The 19,820-nt window shown below is 42.6% G+C and overlaps 1 protein-coding gene across 1 annotated transcript in view; it reads left to right on the top strand.

The window, feature by feature from the left end:
- mkxa (mohawk homeobox a) overlaps positions 1-4,012 on the top strand; it is a 29,308-nt gene extending 25,296 nt beyond the window's left edge. Inside the window, exons 6-7 of the mRNA XM_080050612.1 lie at positions 949-982; positions 1,093-4,012. Coding sequence (XP_079906738.1) covers positions 949-982; positions 1,093-1,300 — 242 coding nt within the window. The 3' untranslated portion in view covers positions 1,301-4,012. The remainder of the gene's footprint in view (positions 1-948; positions 983-1,092) is intronic.
- The last annotated feature ends 15,808 nt before the right edge of the window (positions 4,013-19,820 follow it).

Raw genomic sequence — 19,820 nt, forward strand, 5'->3', positions numbered from 1 at the left:
CCCACTAATGTTTTACATATGAGATAGAGATTGCTCCCATTGGAGGAGAAAAAAAAACCCAACAAAAGAAAACGAGAGCAGACATCCATCTTTCTCTCACTGACTCACTTTGCTGCCTTTTCATTCCCACTCAAATCTTTTACGCTCAGTCATTTTCAATCTGATTTCCTGGGACAACTCAATTACGTTGGCCCGGGCCCATTTGTTTTTTCTTTCTAAATATTAGCGAATGGAGTGTATGAGTCATACGCAACATCTTTCAACTCCATCCTATTAGTCACCTTGTTTCTTGACGGCTTCTTGCAGAATGTGCTTTTTTGCTACTCGGCTTCGGAGTGGGGAGAGAAAACAGAGCAACACATGTTTGCACAGGATAGGGTTTACACATACTGTATGACCTCACAAAAAACTATGGGCAGGCACGCGCACGCACGCACACGCACACACACACACACACACACACTTCCCAAGCGTATATGTTAAGCTAGATTTCAGTGAATCCTCAATGACCTCAGAGACCTTAAATTATTGCCAGACACTGCAGGTGAATAGGGTAACATTTCTAACTTAAAGATATCACCATGAAACTTTGCCAGTTGATTACTTACATTAAAACAATTCTGATTCTCTCTCTCTCTCTCTCTCTCTCTCTCTCTCTCTCTCTCTCTCTCTCTCTCTCATATATATATTGGATATAGCCTTTTTTCATTTACAACGTACAGGTCTTGAAAAATGCATTTTCTAAAGAACAACATGTTTTAATAATCAGGCAATGAACAACATATGATCACATCCTTCTGTAATAACCATCAGAATAGTGTTAAGAATCATTTTGGAAAGTTGTGTTGATGTGAGTGCTTGAGATTTTGGGTTGAAAAAATCATGTTTTTGCCTGCCATGTCTTGCATTAACCCTAACCCTCTTTTTCTCTCCCTCTTGTGCTTTCAGAAACTACAGACCATGGATCAACTAAATATGAAAAGTGAGTAGACTTGTTCTTACTTGGCAGTCCAGATCAAATCTTTTAAGTCATTACCATCTCAACCTGACCTCTAACTCTTCTGTGCTGTGCTGTGCTGTGTTGCTCCTCAGTGGCAGCGTTGGTGTGGTAGCCGCTCATAAGGAGAAGGTCAAGGGCAAAGACGAGACGTATTGGAGGGAGATCAATGCGGCCATGGCCCTGACCAACTTGGCTCAGGGGAAGGACAGTGTCTCTGGGACCACCAGCTGCATCATCCAGAAGTCCTCCCATATAGCAGAGATCAAGACTGTTAAAGTGCCCATGATGCAGAAATATTAGCCCCTCCAACCGACGTCATTCTACCCAACTCTCTACTATGCAAAACCAGCAAACATTCCTGTTTCAGCAAAAAAAAAAAACATTGCCGGAGTCCAAATAAACTTCCAACACCGAAACGGAGAGAATGAAAAGAGAACCATTGTTTAAAGGAGAGGAAGTTTGGAAACAAGAAGAGAACTCTTATTCTTTTGGGTTGTTATTGTGTTTAAAAAGAAATGTACAAGAGGCCTTGACCATCATGTTTTTCTTTGCTGGGCTGATTATGTGACAGACAAGTGTTGACGATAGTTCCACTGCAGTATTTCCTTAAAAAAAGACACTTTTGTAATGTTAACTTATTTTTTTGGGGGACGTGTCTTATATTTTTTATTCCTTTTTATTTTGTTAATGCTATATGAAAAATTTGTATTTTTGCCAAAGTGCCTTGTGTTGTTTCGACTGAATAACTCGCCGACTGTGGTTGATGCAAAGTACAGTACAGATACTGAGGTGCCTCTTTGGAATTTGTGAAGGAATATTTTTTACTATATTTAGAGTTACCGTCACGATTCAGGATTCGCCTTGTGAATGAAAACTCCCCCCACTGACAGCCTGTGCCTTAAGGACTGAATGAGCTCACCAGCCATGGCAATCGATGAACACACACACACACACACACACACACACACACACACACACACACACACACACACACACACACACACACACACACACACACACACACACACACACACACACACACACACACACACACACACACACACACTTTTAGAAAATACCCTGCAGTAACCCTCTGAGGGCACTCTGCCTATTTTGACTGGAGTCTTCATTTTGACTGTACATTTAACACTGTTTTGTCTCAGCCCTGCCGTTGCTGGCAGGCCATTGAGTCCAACACTAACCGTTGCACCTGTCATTCAAGTTGCCCTAACTCCAGCATTAGATCAATAAGCAACCAAACGCCTTGGATTTTTCTATTAACCAGCAAGGTAGGATTCCTTTCTTATCTTTTTAAAGTAGCTGAGACGTGCACAAACGCTCAGCTGGACCCATGTGAAGTCACGTTAAGCCCGCACGCTGACGTCGATCTGCAGGCACGCTGTAGCACAGTATCTGTTCTAACGGAAGAATGCCATGACCTAAAAGGGATGTTTATGCATTGCATTATCAGTGTTTTTTTTATGTGGACAAGTGTTGCCTTTTTCACGTGTCTGTGCTCAGAACAACATAGTCCGGAGTGAATGAAAAAAAAAGGAACAGAATGAAGAAAAGCCAACGACCGGCTCCCCCCAGCCGTTTGATCCGCAGCCCTCTCAGCTGTTTAGCATTACATTCAAATTGCTGTTTACAAGAAGCCAGAGGATAGACAAAAAGGTTTGACTTTCTCCCCTCTCGCTTTCTTTTATTTTTTTTTTGTCTTCCAAGAATACATTCCAGTATTATCTAGCATTGGCCAAGCAAGTGTTCAAACTATTTTTTAAGTGTCTGTCTGTACATGTGTGGCCGTTTAGTTTTTTTTTAATCCAAACTTTTTGTAGTTGGTTTTCACCTAACCGTACGGCATTAATATGTTCTTTAATTGTCACCCGGTGGAAAGAATCACACATAGAAAGTGTTTATGTACAGTATGTTGTAGAAACGTTGTGTGTCCAACCATGTTTTGGTGAAATCTAGTTGGACGAATGGAAAAAACTGAAGTTGGCTCTCTATGCTGACTTTTTTAATATTGTGTATATCTTCAAGGTACTGTTTATGTGTGTCAAAATGTACACTCCATCATAAATTGTGCCGTTTTAATTTCTTAGGACAACCCAGACTGTGCTCATGGTCAAGGACTTTGGGGAGGGAGTGAAGCTGCACAAAGTGACTTTTTTTTAATGTTGTCTTGAATGTGCAAACTGAAGAAGAAGAAACTGCACTTATAGTTCAGAAAGACACACACAGCCGCCATTGATAACTTATGGATGGACATAACGGTGTAGAGAAGTAAAAAGAAAATGAAGGAAAACCCCTACAGTATTCCTGTTAGCGTGCCTATGGAGGTATAATGAAATCAATCGCACTAGCCAATCCCCAGGCACTATTTTGCTTATGCAGAGGGGAGTTTGTGGGCTCCCACATGTGTTTTTTATACACCTGATCCAGGCAGGGTAGCTGCGGGCCTGGGCTCCTTGTGTTTCTAATCGCGCCTCTGAACCTCTGGACCGCTCGCGACCCTCACACCTCACACGATAAGCCTAACTCCGCCCGCATGGGAAGAGAACCAGTGAGGGAATGGAGGCTTCAGGGAACAACAGAGTAGCCTTTGTTGTCCTCCCTATACCTGCAGTCCCTCCCCAACAACAACACAACAGTTCTAACAAAGGGGTTTTAGACTGGCCAAGACTTTGGTACTGTACTGTACATGCCTTTCTCTAGCACAAGCCCTGCGTTCACAACCAACCATGCCGACGAATGGAAAGCAACGGTATGTATTAAAGCCTATAAATTATTATTATTACAGACTTTGTAAAAAAACAAAGTGAAGTGGTGACCATAGTTTGTTTTTTTATTGTTAAGTTATATACATTTCCTTTTTTTTTGTTTTTTGATAGAGACTGGATTTTCAATCCAATGACCAAATGCATATCTCCTTGTTGCTCTCATGTAAAATGTCCTTTTATAAAAACAGTTGTTTCTTGGTCAAATCAATGAATAAACCTCTGAATTGAATGCAATGCTTCCAGTGTTTTATTCTTGTCTAAAAGTTCACTTTCACAAGTGTTTGCTGGATGGTTTGATTATTTATTTTGGCCTCTTGAACGCAGTGAAAGAAGCTGTGAACGCAACATATCACCACCATAAATGGCTAACATGTTTGTGTTCACTAGCTAGCTGCTTAACTTTATCTATTTATTGTTGCGTAAACAGTTTATCTTGATTTATTGAATGCTGTGAAAGAAGCTGTTAACGCTAACATATTACCACCGTATGGCTGACGTGTTTGTGTTCACTTGCTAGTTGTTAACTTTTTTTTTTTTTTTTTTACAAAACTGTTTATTTTGGCCTTTTGGATGCACTGAAAGGGGCTGTAAACACAACATTTTACAAATGGCTGACGTGTTAGCGTGTTGCTAACTTTATCAGTGGGCTGTTCTATGCTTGGCAGGTACAGAACAGAAGGGTTATCAGATGTTTTTCACTTAAAATAGTTGCAACTGAAAAGACGGACTATGAGAGAGATGAGACTGAACCAAAACAGTAGGCCTACATTTCTGGGTCATAGGACTACATGAAAACAATTAGCAGAAATATGCTAAAATCCCCACAGAGGCTAGAGTTGAGAGGAACTTGATTGATAACTCTCTGTAGGTTCATCACTAGAAGACATCCCTTTCACACTAAATGTATTCTTTATTTTTATTATTTTTTTAATTAACAATCTTCAAAAAATGCACCCACTATGCTTAATGGCTAGTTTCAACTGCACACTATTTGTCTGTTGTTGATGGGCGTATTAGAAATAACAGTTGGTGCAGTTTAAAGGCAAGCATTACACATTTCCCTTAATCTCTAAATATTCTCAGATTGTACAGAAGTGTGCATGCTCATTTGCATTAGAAAGGAGGGGGAAGGAACAAATAGGCTACAAATGTTGTCCTGTTTAGGCAATGTGAGTTTTCCTTTGATGATGTCACTCGGCTGAAGTCTTAATTCCAACCATGGGCCAGCGCTCAACGCTGATCACAATATGGGAGATGTTTGTTTACGACACACAAGGCGGGGTGGTTTTTAAGAGCTAAACAAACTAATCATGACAAACCATTGGAAGAGCTGGATGTATACAGTGGTGATCTGTTGTCGACCGCAGTCCACACATTAGTGGTTTGGTTCCCCGGCGGTTGCTCTCCTGTGTATTTTTCGCTACCTTTAAGAAGGATGTTGGGCGTTTCACTTTATTTGTATGACCCCGGGATCAGATTGAAATCTGTCTCGCGGGAGTTATAGATGGAAGCAGCGGCAGCGAGAGATAAATGGCTTTAAATAAAGATCTCATTGAGTTTATTTTTTTCTTTTCCATCTCCACTGTCCTGATGCGGATACCTAGGGAAGTCAGTACATATAATTTGAACACTTGTGGTATAGCAGATCCTGTACGATAGCATGGAGAGACAACCAAACCTTTGTGCAGTCTGCGAGGGCATGTCAGGGAGACCAGGGGAAGACTGAATTTATGTCTCAATGCTTCCTAAGTTGCAGGGCTCACTCTCCCTTCTCTTTCCTGTGTATTAATGGCTCTACCATGCCACCGCTCGTCCTAAACCTGAGCACTGCCAAGTGGCCCAGGTCGAGACCCCTTCTTACGTCATGGAAGACAATATGAAAAGACATACTGAAGGAGAAAGTAAGATCGCTATGAGGGATTTGAGGGACAGGAATAAAAGATGTTGACAGCAGCGGTCCCCATGCTGGTATAGCAGCAACGCCACAAAGTGTAAATGCTGCCCAGTTTTGGAGGAACCATGCGTCCTGTGGTACAACTGTCTGTCAGAAGGAATCAGGGCAGGGCCTGTGGAGTGACCAAAGACCCAACAAGAGGTCCTGCTGCTTTTTCCTGTGGATCATCTGCCCCTGGACCTCGGTGTGGCCCCCCGCGCGCGACGGCTCACACTGACACTTCCTGAAATAATCCTATCAGATGTGTTGACCTCTCGTCCTCCACCGCACCGAACCAGAACTTCAGCTGAGCCACATTTTCCATTGAGAAAACTAAGTGATATTCCATGCTTGCCTAGGCTATAGCTTCTCCCTTTATTTATTTTTTTGCCTCCTCTCTGTGCTGCTGAAAGTTTTGAAAAGGAGTGGTGGAACTGCACGGTTATCTCGGCGCGGGAGACAGACAAGTGGAGATTCTCGCTTTGGCACGACGCACAACTTGACAGACTCCAGACATTCACCTTGGCCATTTAGTCCGCCAGCAACTCGACTTCGCCGACAGCGGGGCGAAACCACACGGAATGCAATCCAAGAGCGCAGACGTTCTGAAAATCATTTTCCCATTTGATGAGGAAATATGACTCCCGTCGTGGCATGCTGAAGTAATTAGTTACCTTGCTGTGAAGGATGCTCCGCAGAGCGCCCCGTTCATTAGAGCCAGGACTTTTTTTTTTTTTTTGTCTTTTGTTGATAACTCCTGCCCTTGGACGCAAATATAAGAAGAATGGCGGGGCCTAATTGTTAGATTTCCTGGAAGAATTGACTGATTAAAAAATTTGGGCTGGCCTTGCAATCATTTTTCGATGATCGGGGGGCTGTTTTGGATCAGCTGAAACTTCATGGATGTTTGAGGAGGTGATGCATGCGGGCCACTGCTAAGATCATGGACACTGTGAACCAGGGCTAATCACACAGGAGACGAAGGGGTCAGAGAAGCATTTACTTTGCGGACAAATTACCGCCCTCAAATAAGCATTGTTTCCGTCTGTAAAGTTTGGGTGTCGTTTTGGGTTTGCGTGATACTGCAGGAACTTCCACTGGATGATACTATAGGAAACATTAGGTAACGTTGAAAAAAGAATTACGCTGACTAGTGCTCGCACAGATTACTGACTAAAACAATTACTGGGACTAATGTGCTATTTCGGCACAGGCTTTCATTTTTGGATTTACTGCCAATGTTTTGATATTATCTGAGATACGAGCTCGTACATATGTTCAGAATGAAAAAAAAAAAACCTTCTGATCCAAAGTGTTCACACCCAAGTCGTTAAAAGGATCAGATCCCTGCTCCTTTTTCTTCTTAATTGTTGGAGTCAGACTAACCATTCTGGTCGTCTTATATCCTATTTCTTGATCATCATCATTTACTGTTTGTCTTCTTGATTCCACCGTTTCAATAAATCCACTTTGCTCAGCTCCTCTTCTGGAATCGGCTCTATTGCGAGGCGCATTCTGAGTTAAGTTTCCTCCATGTTGAGCTAACCTCAAGGCAGTTGAGAAATATTTCCTTACTTTATTTCTCATAATAAACTTCTGCAGAAAACCACCAGAAACGAGAGAGAGAGAGAGAGAGAGAGAGAGAGAGAGAGAGAGAGAGAGAGAGAGAGAGAGAGAGAGAGCTATGCTTACATGAAACCACAAGTAAAATGCTGTGTTTGGCCAAATGAGGACATGCCGGCTGTTGTTCCAGGTGGACATCATCTCCATTCTGTTTGGTGAGTAGGGTATGGGTCTGAAACGGTTGTGGAAAAAATGTGACATGGGCCAGTTTTAAACAAAAAGGGTCAATTGCGCTTGTAAGAGCAGACTGTGAAGGCATGCACATTGTTCTGACCCGAGAGCGTTGGGGAAATGGATAAATGTCCATGGTTTTGAGAAACACTCTGCTCTGTTGCCAGGGTAAACTGCTCTCACACAGAGGTGGGACACACTCTTGGTGAAACCGAACGGTAATGCGTCTTTGTGGGCGAGGGAACGCAGGAAATCTCTTGCTTTGATACCTGGTGTCGAGTTTTCATTCACATGATTTCATTGACCGCGCCGTACATGCGCCACGCTGAGCTGTCGGCGAGACAATGCTTACACAAACTCCAACCACGCAAAGCATTTCTTCCTCTGCGCCGTAAACGCACATAATCCCAGTTATTGTCTCACCGCAGAGCCCTGCAACACAACAGGTCTCGTGTTCAGAGGTTAAAGTCTGATCCTTCTTCATTTCATCTCAGGAGGCCCACCATGCACAGCCACGTGCAGCTGATCTCCATGTTTGTTTATTGCAGGATAATGCCTTGCAAATGTTCCTCCCCTGGATCCCACTTCTTAGTCCCTCCAAACAAAAGTCACTCGCGCACACACACAGTAACAAGCGACAGGGCTGGGTGGGTAGGAGGCTTAAGCTGCCTGCACCTCAACTGTTTTCCCCAACAGCCTAAATCCTGGTAATTGACCGTTGCCTGAGCTCCCTGAGACAGGCCGACTGAACAGCTGCTACAAACAACGAGAGCTCATTCCAGAGGTGCTGTGGTTCCAGGACCGGAGCACGCCGCCATAATGGGATCAAGTCAAGGCAGAAGAAACCTCTGGAGAACTGGAACTCCCTTCTGTTGGACCCAAACAAAGGGTTAAGATGACGTATCTATTTTCATATACACATGAAATCCCCAGATGATAGTTAGCATCTTGATATTACACTGTTCCAATTTACCCTGAGAAAGTGTTGAACTGGTTTGCCTTTTGTTACAGTCAGACATAAGCTCATTCACAGTCATTGTTTGGAATTTCAAAAAACAAACTGCCGGAGTTGTGGGACGCAAGCCCACCAACGTGCATGCATCTCATTTTAGCTCCAAACGAGGGCCAAGGAGAGTCTGCCTCACATCTGAAATGCTACCTCAGATCTGGGTGTACTTGGCTCCTTACCACCTTCAATCTTTTATTCACATGTTGCATTTACTAGTAAACAATGTTTTTTTTTTACTCTATCCCACTATGGTTGGCCACAATTGTTAGCCCCCTGACAGTCATGTTTCTTTTCCAGGTTAAGGTTCTAGGGCAGTGGTTCAGAGGTCAGGACTGGGCTAAGGGTTACATCTAAGAGGTCACAAGATGAGTGAAGAGATAAGAATGAAAATCATATATTTTTTGTTGGGAAAATTAAGTTTTCAGCTTTAAAAATATGTTCTTAATCTTCACTTTGTACAACATAAGGAACGACAACTCGACACTACTACTTTTTTAAGGGTTTCTACCACATCTTTATCACTTTATTCTGTTTTTCATTGCATGACTTATTGTTGTATGACAACAGGTGAGTCATGTGTTGGGAATTTGAATATACATTTTAATTCATTTAGTTGCATGTAATCCTCTAATTTACTAACAACCTCTATTGTCAGATTAGTACATGATAACAATTCTCAAAAAATACTCTAAATAAATATTCTGTTTATTTTTATGTATTTGTAATCTCTTGCAGACCTCTGAAATCCAGCACTTAAACCAAATCCAAACTATGTCCACACTAAAGCTAGAAGCTGTGATTAGGAGTCACAAGACAACATTGTTCGAAGTCAAAAAGCTTTGAAAGCACTGGTCAGGCCCTGCTGTTGCAGTAGAAGACATAATGTATATATCACTAAAGCATGCTGGGAAACTGTGGATCTTCTGTCCTAGGACACTCTGAGAACATAGTCAGGTCATGGCCATGAAGTTTCAAATATTTCAGGAGAGAAAGGTATTATTGTTGCATTGGAGGAAACCTCTCATTGGAGTCTTATTTCAGCTCCGGTCAATGAACTCTTGGGTGTTGCCAGTTGCTGAGGCTACTTAATTCAAAAATAACACCCATGGCAGCACCAAAGGCCATGATTGCATGATTGCTGTTTTCGTATTCTGTGGTGTCACCAGCAGAGCCACTTTGCCCTCCAAGGGTTCATCCTCCAAAGCTGACATGACTGCCCTTCCTCGTGTGGGCTTTTACCCTCAACCAGGCACTGAGATGTGGCTTGGAGCCTGATGGATTGTGCTGTTAAGGAAAGTGGAATCCTGCGAGCTTTGCAATTTGCACAGACAGTGTCTGGTTGAGATGGCTGTATCATCCCTCTACTTTAAATGGGCCAGCTAAAACCAAATTCCTGGAAATTTCTGAAGAAATTTGAAATGCCCCAATAAGGCATTTATAAGTGTATAAAGAGGAAATATCTGTTTTAGAACATTGTGTACATATTTTAGCATTTAAATTCACTCTAGTCATAACGTACGGCAGACATGAAGCAACCTTAGCATTCATTTAGTAATGTTACATGCCTTGTAAGAAAGTCCAACAGTTGCTCGACCTTTAACTCTGTTTTGGTCCCCGAAAATGCCAAGAGAAAATAATCTGGCTCTTTATCTTCTAAATGCTCCACAATTGTATGTTCGAAAGCTATTTGCTTACTTTGTCCACAGTATGGTGGGGGGCGGTTAGCGTACAGTGGGTTAACCAGAGCTTATACACTGGAAACAGCTTCCTGCTGTGCCTCAAAATGACACTGATGAGAGACTGAACCAGAATAATAAAGTTGCGGCTGGAAAACCAAAACAATGAACCAACCTGCTCTATGTAATAAATATGTGGGCTCATAAAATTACCTCTCACATTAAAGCTATAGTTGTAACTTCTGTTGCCCCATGAGGAATTTAGATTAATTACAACAACACTGTAGGTGCATCAGGTAAGCCTTCTGTGATCTTACATTGATTGTATACCTTATGCTGTACGTCCAGGTTTTTTTTAGCAGTAGACTCAACAAATGAAACATTTCTTGGGGACTTCTTGGTATTGGGATCTGAGCTCCTGCACCAGTGTCGGGGGTGACAACAGTTAGTGCCAGTATTACGTTGCCATACTGAGAAATACAGAGAGAGTTTTGTGGAGCTGATAGGCTTGATCAACTTTGTGTCAACTCGTTTGGCAATGGTTGGAATGTAACCAACATTTCTTTATATAAAAAAGTCCTGTTAATCCTGACTGTATAATATTTTTCTTTGCTTAACAATCTTAATTTTTTTAAAGCAACGAGTAACTTTTGATAAAAACGACACACGTATTAGTTTGCAAACTAAACCGCCAAATGTTTATGTTGGGGGTTAAAGTGGGAAGTTCCATTCATTTCTTGGGGCTCCCTGATCAATCTGCTTCCACACAGTGTTTCTGGGCCAATGTCCACACAGGGACGTTGTTTTAAGTCCTACGAGGGCAGAGAGTATTTCCACCAAGCATTAGCAGCGGGCGGCCTAAAACAGAAGCCACAAGCGCTCATAACATTAAGGACAGCCGAGGGGGATCAACAATAAGACATAGAGGCAAGCAGCAGGGCCTGCTGGTGTCTCTGTGTAATATTTCATCACAGAAAAGCTAAATAAATTCCTCACTACAGTCAAGTGAAACCACGTCAATGCAGCAGATGTAAGAAATGGCAGCTGCCGGAGGAATGCGGTTTGGCAGCGAGCGCGGCCTGGAGAGAGACTGGAAGGTCCTCTCACGTTAACACTTTGTGTTGGGGAACACAAAGATACATTGTTGACGGGCTGAGCGAGCGGGATTCAATCGCATGTCTGCCTGGGTGTGTGTGTGTGTGTATGTGCGAGTCTGTGTGTGGGTAAAAGGGACAGAGTGTTGGGTCACATGGAAAAAAAATCCCACACAAAGCGGGCTTCCATGTGTCCAGACCCTGTAAAATTCCCAGGACGTATTTAAAAAGGATGGCATTACAGAACGGTCCGAGTGAGTATTTAAAATGTATTAAACACAGAAGCTCACACACATATTGAGCCGTTTTATAAGAGCATATTGTGATATTTAAGCACGCGGGGAGGTGGAGGGAGAGAGAGACATGGAGACATAGTGTGAGGCTGTAGACCTGGCAGGCAGCATGGCATCGGTAGTGGCAGCCAGCTTTTGAAGGCCAGCAGCAAATAAATAGGCCCCGTATTGCTCAAGCACACAGCCGCTGCAGCCAAAACTGTAATGTTACCATAAATCTGGAATCGAACGGGCACACACTCGGCCCCAACGCAGGAGCCCATTCCTCCAGATGTTAGCTATGGGACTCCTATTTTTATTTTTTTCACCCCTCCTCCCCCCGAGTCCCGACGGATAAATATATACACATGTTAGGCGTAAAATTGTGGTGTGGAGCTGTCTGGATCCACGATCCCCATCTCGTCACGGGCGATTCACATTTGGATGATGTCGGCCCTACGAATTTGCTTAGTGCAAGCATTCAGTTTAAGTGGACTGACGTTTATCACATATCTAATCCTGTCTCATAAGTGTGGCTACAGGGCATCTGGGTCAAGATAACTATAAGATAAGTGTTGACTACCTGCTGCATCACACACATGGTGAAGTGTGTGTGTGTGTGTGTGTGTGTGTGTGTGTGAGGCCACTAACCCTCTTGATTTGTGTTGGAATGATTCTTTTGTATTAAATGATTCCTCTGCTGGCATACTACGCTTTCTGACTTCATGCAACCAATTTATCTTAATTCCCTGGCTGTTAATTACAATATGACCAAATTCCATGAACTCTACTAAGAGATTCCTCTGGAGTGAACTGTTAGTCACATTTTTAAAGCCATCTGTATTCGGAATAGTGTTTTGCTCTTGCGACTAAAGCGTAACGGAAAGCAACTGTTAGTGATCATGAAGTGAGTCAGACGTTAGTGCTTTGTGACATTTCTGATTTGGTGTTGAATATCCAGGGTGGAGTGACAGAGAGCGGTTTGCGAGGCCTGTTTATTGTATCAAACCCCCTGTCTCTCTCTCTCGCGGTGGACGTGAACGTTAAATATCACTCTCGAAAATATGTATTCAGGTGACCGGGCAAGGCAAGGCAGCTGTATTTATATAGCATATCCACATACTGTATATAGGCTATTCAAACGGTTTGACATAGAACAAAGAAATGTATTCGTTCAACATTTAAAAATACTAATTAAATTAAATTTTACATTTTGAAAAATGAAATAATGCTGTTCATACTGTATATTAATGTATATATGACAGTAATGTTATGATATACATTTTTAAAAGTGGCCAGTTTCCAAATGACTTACAAAGTATTCTTAATACAATGTTGGAAGAAGTTAGTTTGACCAACAAATATTTAGTTTTTTAAAACCAATCTTTCTGTCTTGACAACAGTCTGGATTTTTTTTTTTTTAACCTTTATTTATACAGGTAAATCCCATTGAGACCGAAGACTCTTTTGCAAGGGAGACCTGTTCCCATTCCCACGTTACCATTCACACACACATTCATACACCGATAGCAGGCTAACTAACTATCGACATTCACACATTTGAAAAGTAGAAGATGAAAATCCTTATTTTCTCTGTTGCGACTGCAGGGAGCAGTCCAATTCTTCATACACAAAAAATGTCATCATGTCAAAATCTCAGTGTGAAATACCACACTTGTGCTCCAACAGCACCTGGCATCTCTATCTACCTAAATTCTTGTTCTCCATAATTTCATGCATCCTGGAACCAAATGTGAGACCAAAAATAAAGTCAAATCAAAGGGGAAACTGGGCAGCAAAGGTACATCACGGAAACAAGACTCGAGGGTGTAATGGCTAGATTTCTAATGATTTTAAATTATAAGACACATTATTTTCTTTAAACACTATTCAGGTTTTCATTGGAAGGAGAACCAGACTGAAGGAACCAGTGACACTGTCATTACAGGGACTTGAGCCTCTCGACTTGATCTTTCGTTGGATGTCTGCTCGGAAAATTTCGTCAGAATTATTCAGTTCCTCCAGAAATTCCAGGATGTATTTGATACTCGCTGATGGGTTCTAGCAGTGGCCAAACCAGACACTTCAATTCCAAACCCAAGTCCAAATCCTAGAGTGGACCTCTGCAAGGTTTCTTCTTGTTGGAGACACTGCAGCCTCATCTTCTGCCGCGCTTCATCTACCTCAGTGGAGATCTCGCCCATGTGTACCGTAGTGCTATATAGCCCGCGGTGTGGCTTAAGCACCATTTGGCAAGGCCTGCGCAAGACCTCCCGAAACCTTTGGAAAAAGTAGTCCTTTCATTGCCTACAGAGCACACAGTGTGCAGTGCAACACACTGAATTCATCCTCTGAGATGAATCTTTATACCATGTTTGGGTGCAGATGGTCGTGGGACCACCTCACGAGGACATACGGTCGCATAGAGTGTCCTCTTCATTCAGTCACCCGGCTGTGACCACTGTGGGCTGTGGAAGGACGGACAAGAGGCCATACTGTTAATCAGCATTACTAACAGGGGGGCATATAGAGATGGCAATGTTATGCTGTATTCACACTATAGCCGAAAGTGTCCAAGGTCTGATTGAAATGTTGAATAAGTCCAAAACAACTGCATGGAGTTCCAGTGGTAGCAGATCACATATTTAATCATCCAGCTATCACAATATGCAATTAGAACTTGTCAGTGTGTTTCCATGACAGAAAGTAAATATAGCACCATTCACCTTAGAGGACTGTCGTAATTCTTGCACCCACGGCAGCTTGGCTGAGCCACAGTTTGCTGGGAGACCAAATGAGATATAGCAGCTGTAGGAAGCCTAATGGGCCATTTGGTTTGTATTTAGGGACACAAATCAGTTCAGTCAAAGCCCGATGTTCTCGAACAAAAATGTGTCTGAAACAAGAGGGAGTACATTGAGACCTGGAACAATAATAAATGTCTTGTCTTCCGTAGTCCTTTTGGGAATAAGGGAATAACTGTATTTGCTTTCTCGCGTAGAGTAAGATGAGAAGATTGATGCCACTGTCATACGTGTCGCTTAAATATAATGCTACAGCCTGCAGCTGGTTAGCTTAGCTTAACATAAAGTTTTTTTTGTTTTAATCCGTGCACAAACTGATGTGAAGTAACCACAGTCTGTTGGTAACTTGTTAAAACACAGGCTTGAAAAGTGCTGTTTGTTTTTACATGTGCTATAAATACAGTGGCATGACTTGACCTGACCTTTCAGACAAAGGAAATCTGTTTCCACTGTTTTCCAGTCTTGATGCTAAGCCAAGCTAAACAGGTGCTGGTTGTAGCGTCACATCTATTCTACAGAAATGAGACTGGTATAGCCTACATTTCTGTATCTAACTCTCCAATAGCAAATCAGAATATTTCAAGGGCCCAGCAGGAACCTCAGTGATGGCAATGTAGGACCAGAAAGGTAAATAAAGACAGAGGAACATCTTCAATAGATCTTCACCTTTACATCGGGCTATTCTTGAGACAGGAGCTAGTCCTTGATGTCAACACAGTGGAGGTGGTAATGGATGATAATTCATGCCCTTGCTCAAATATGTATGTGCTACTGTCTGCTGCCTGATTGGGTGAATGTAAATATTTGCGAGCCTGGTGGAAAGTGAATTTGGGAGCTGCCCAGGGCCCCGCGAGCCAGAAACCACGGTTGAAACAGTGTATAAGAAGAGTCATGCTACATCCACACGACGCCGATACACAATCTGTCCACACCCCCAGGAGGGCACACAGCAGTTGGGTGGCAGTGGTGGGGGTCCGTGTGGTGTTGGTCTTTTATTACAAGCCCCACTCTGGGCACAATGTTTGTGAAAGCCGATGTAAAGCCGGAGAGGGAAGAAAAGTGCTCTGTAGTCGGTGGTGTTTGACGTTAAGACATAGCGTGAGCCATGTTGCTAGTGGAGGTGCTGATGTGTAGACAAAATAGCCGCCCCAGTGCAGTAGCTACCAGTGCACCCCTGCTGCGCTAACGGACAGACAGTACAAAGACACTGCGTGCAGCCAAGCATAAAGGAATGCCAACATGCATGCACATCTGGTTAGCAAGCATGAGGCCTCTGAAGGTGTCAATTTCATCTAACATCTGAAACAAACAATCAGAAACAGTTCTTATTTAAATTCCAGGAATGGCATTAAAAAGCTGGTTAAGACCAGAATCTGACTTCTTTTGGGCATTTTTTTTATAATGAAAGACAAGTAGCCCATGCCAGAAATGTGTTATTAAAACAGTCAAACAACCTTGCAGTTACAGTAGGCCTAATACTCTGGCTTGGTCATTTCTGAGCCTTAGAACTCACCAGACAGCTAGAACAATAGAACAGCAAAGGTTCTAGGCCCAGACTTGGGGATCTGACCCATTCTCAAGAAATCTGTGAAGCTAGCTGGAGTATAAATGATAGCATGATGGTACCTATACCCACAGTACCTTGGGTGGCATAAGCATGCTAAGTGACCGAAATCAAACACACTGACAACGTTGCGTGACCAATGGTGCATGCTGGGTATCGATTAACTGCCTAAAATGTTCCTCCAGCTGTGATTAGTACATTTTCTACATTGCTGAGGAGCGTGTAGCCTACCCACAGTGAGGTGTGTGTGAGGCCTTTCTGTTGTTTGGGACGGTTTCTGTCATGTGACCGCAGAGCCTCGTCCTGCTCCAAATGTTGAAACACTTTGAGGAGAATGAACGAGCAGAGAAGTTGAAGCTGGAGCAGGTGAGTACAATAACATGCTCAGTGTGATGGATGTGAGTGTAGAGAGAGGGACCATAACAACCAACTGTGATGGTTGACGTGTTGACACTTGATAGTGCACCTTATTTTTTTATACAAAGTTTTATTTATTATGTGACAGACTGGAATATCACAGGTAAACTAGTGGTACAGGTCTCCCAGGTCTCCCCCCCCCCCCAATCCTAGGCTTCCCGACAAATGACAAGAACAAGCACAAAACTAAACAAGCACAGATGTATGTGAAAAAACTATTAACAAATTAGCACATTCTGTTTTATGTACGTTTTACATGACATCCCAACTTTTTCGGAATTGGGGTTGAAAGTATCATTTTATCCGAATGCTATCAATGTTTTTTTTTAATATAATTTAAACATGAAGTAAGGTTTAGCTGATAGCTTGACCATCTAGCTTAGCAGAGAACAGTAAGGTCAACGTACTGTAGCTACCGAGAGGTCATCCCAATGTTCCCAGGGCTCAATGTTCCCAGGTTTATATTGCACCAAATAGGATTTTCTTGACCCCACACAAACACACACACACACACACGCCCAGCCAAAAAAAAAAGTCACACACTCAAATATCTTCTTGGACCATCTTTAGCTTTGATTACGGCATCTCTTCGCTGTAACACATTTTGATAAGCTTTAGTTGGCACACAAGGTTTCTTAGAACCTAGACCTGACCAACTGAAGCAACCCCAGATCCTGCTGTACACTGCCACACAGGCTTGTACATTAGGCACTATGCATGATGGGAGCATCACTTCATCCCCCTCTATTATTACACTGATGCACCCATCACTCTGGACCAGAGTCAATCTGGACTCATCAGACCACACAACCTTTTTCCATTGCTCCAGAGTCCAATCTTACGTTCTCTTTGCATTGTGCGTATGTGGAAATGCTCTTACTTTCACTAGTTAAAATAGCCGGGAGTTCTACTGTCAATGTTTTAAATTTTGATTCCACCAAATAATTTTATTTATTTTAAGTGATCTCCCATAATGATCATTAAATATTTCTTTCAGACCATATTTCTTCCTCAAAGATGACTGTTCACTATCTATCCAGGTTTAAATAACGCGTTGGACAGTTCTTAACACCATTTTAGTAGTTTCATCTTCTCCTGAGTAGTTTTCTTTGTTTGATGCAGGCCAATAATTTCACCCTTTCTGAAACAGTTACATCTTTTCCAAAACCACAGCATGTGTCTTCTGACATGGTTGTTTAAGAAATAAGAAGCTATTCACTGCAACTGAAACATAATAATCAGTTTTTGACAGATGGGGGGCTCTTACCTATTTGCCTAGTCAAATCCACGTGGCAACTTTATTTTTGGCTGGGCAGTGAATTACCCCATTGAACATTGATACGCCCCGGCTACAGGACAGGTGGATTTCATGTGGTTCGGTGCGGTCGAGCTGTGTTTTAACAACACACTGAAAAGTATTAAATGTGATTCATTTGTTAAACTCCTTCATGGTCAAAAGACGATTACAAAGTTGTGTGTTTGTAGAAAGTGCATATGTCTGTGCACCTGAGCAGTAAAAATGCAGAATTATGTAAAGTCTGCAAAATAGTTCAACAGAGAAGTCCAATGGATTTGAAATATTTTACTCAGTTAAATTGCTCAACCTTTAGGCCACATTTTTTGTTTCTTTGTGGGGTTGCCATTTCTCATTTGGTCAGAACATGACAACAAAGAGGAACCTGGACAATCTCCACTTAAAGACCGGCTTCCTCGTCTCTTAATCTTTAAGCCGCTTTGAGTAACCAGAGATCAAACAATGTCTTCTTTCAGGCTACTAGACAGACAGAAGTGCCCATACTTGAACCCCACTAAATTACTCTCGCAAGCTATGTGATTACAAAACACTTGTCACGCCTCTGTTATTCTACATAATCTGATTGAAAGGAAATCCTGCAACTAAGTGAAGAGTGAATACACACAGACTGAAATAAATGAAACCCACATACATGTGAGGTATCTTGTGTTTGTGTGACCTGGGTACGATTTCTTTGGAGAGAGCTTTATTTGACTTTGGCTTGCTTGGTAGGAGGGTGGGAGAGGTAGAGGTTGGCTTTGTGTTTTCAAATTCAATTGTCCACTATACAGTCAAAGAGCCTGAGCTTCCTGTGGTTTGCAGTAATAAACCTGAACTCGGGTTACATCCAAGTCACAAAGGGACTGCAAATGGTAAAGCTACAAACCCAGGGATGTGGACCTGTAATAAGGTCAATGCCTCGGGCCTCGGGACCTGCAAGTGTCAAAAAAGTTCAATCTCCGAACTCTGTCCTCAAGACTTGCCAGGCTGAGGTCTGGCCTGGTGGAAAAATAGCTTCCACAACGGTAACAGCGGATCTTCCAGGGCCTTTCAGACCCCCTCGTCTCTTCAAAGTCGGTGAAATTGGGGTCTTTAGTCTTGGTGGTTTACAACAAATTCTCTGGTCCGACCCCAAAATCGAGATCAGCTTGGCAAAGGAAAATAAGCAGCGCAATTACAATACAGGGGCCAGATTATTTATACAAAATAATGAATTTGTTTCTATACACGCCAATCATCTCACCCAGAAGCGAGTTTATTAATGCAGATTTTTTTTCTTTTCACTGGGAGCAAAGCTTTGCAGTAGAGGCATGTGTCTAGTCCATGAAAATGTTTGAGGCATGTGGAAAGCTTACACCCAGGCCCATGTTGACACAAAGTGATTAGTTTATTATAGAAGCCAATGGCCAGAGTACATGGGTGTTTGCTTCCATGTTGTTGCGGTAGCAGGGAGTGAGATCCGACTGGGCGCCCCTGACACGCCGCATGACGACACGTCCGTGGAATCCGAGAGGGAGAGAAGCCGCGGGGCCACACGGGACGGGAGAACCGTGAACAAGGGTAAACACAGGGTGCTGGGATGATGAATGAACTTACTCATCCTTCCATTTTGTTTCTACATTCTGCAATGGCCACTGCCGGTCGGTCTTCATGCCCTTATGCTTATTGCCACAGTAACCTGAGGCCAGGATGAAAACAAGCGCCCACTGCGAGACTAGCTTTCTCTACCAGGGGTGAGCGGTCCCTCTCTCCTGCTTTCTTTAGGGCCTGTACACAGGTCACTGTGGTTTTGAAAATAACAAGAGTGGGTTACAATACAATCATTTAGTCCTAAATTAGATTGACAGAGTATCAAATATGAGGAAACTCAATTAAAGCTCTATTACAAGCTGAACTGACTTACATGGATCTAAGGCCAGAGGTTCACACTAAACAAGGGTAGAAGTTTCCTGCCTACCCGAGGCCCGGTCTTATTAAGTTATGGGGGGGCTGATTTGATTGATGGGTACGCACACAGACCTGTTGCTTCTGAGGATGTAGGTAAGCCTCCGTGGTGACAGAATCCATAGTAATTCCAAGGTACAAAAGATATTTTTACTTGATGCATTCAACACTATAGCCATTCAGCTCGTCTCCATAGCTGAAATATTATTTGATATAAAAATACTCCGCCAGGCCCA

Source organism: Ammodytes marinus, assembly GCF_949987685.1.
Source record: "Ammodytes marinus genome assembly, chromosome: 21".
Classification (NCBI taxonomy): Eukaryota; Metazoa; Chordata; class Actinopteri; order Uranoscopiformes; family Ammodytidae; genus Ammodytes; species Ammodytes marinus.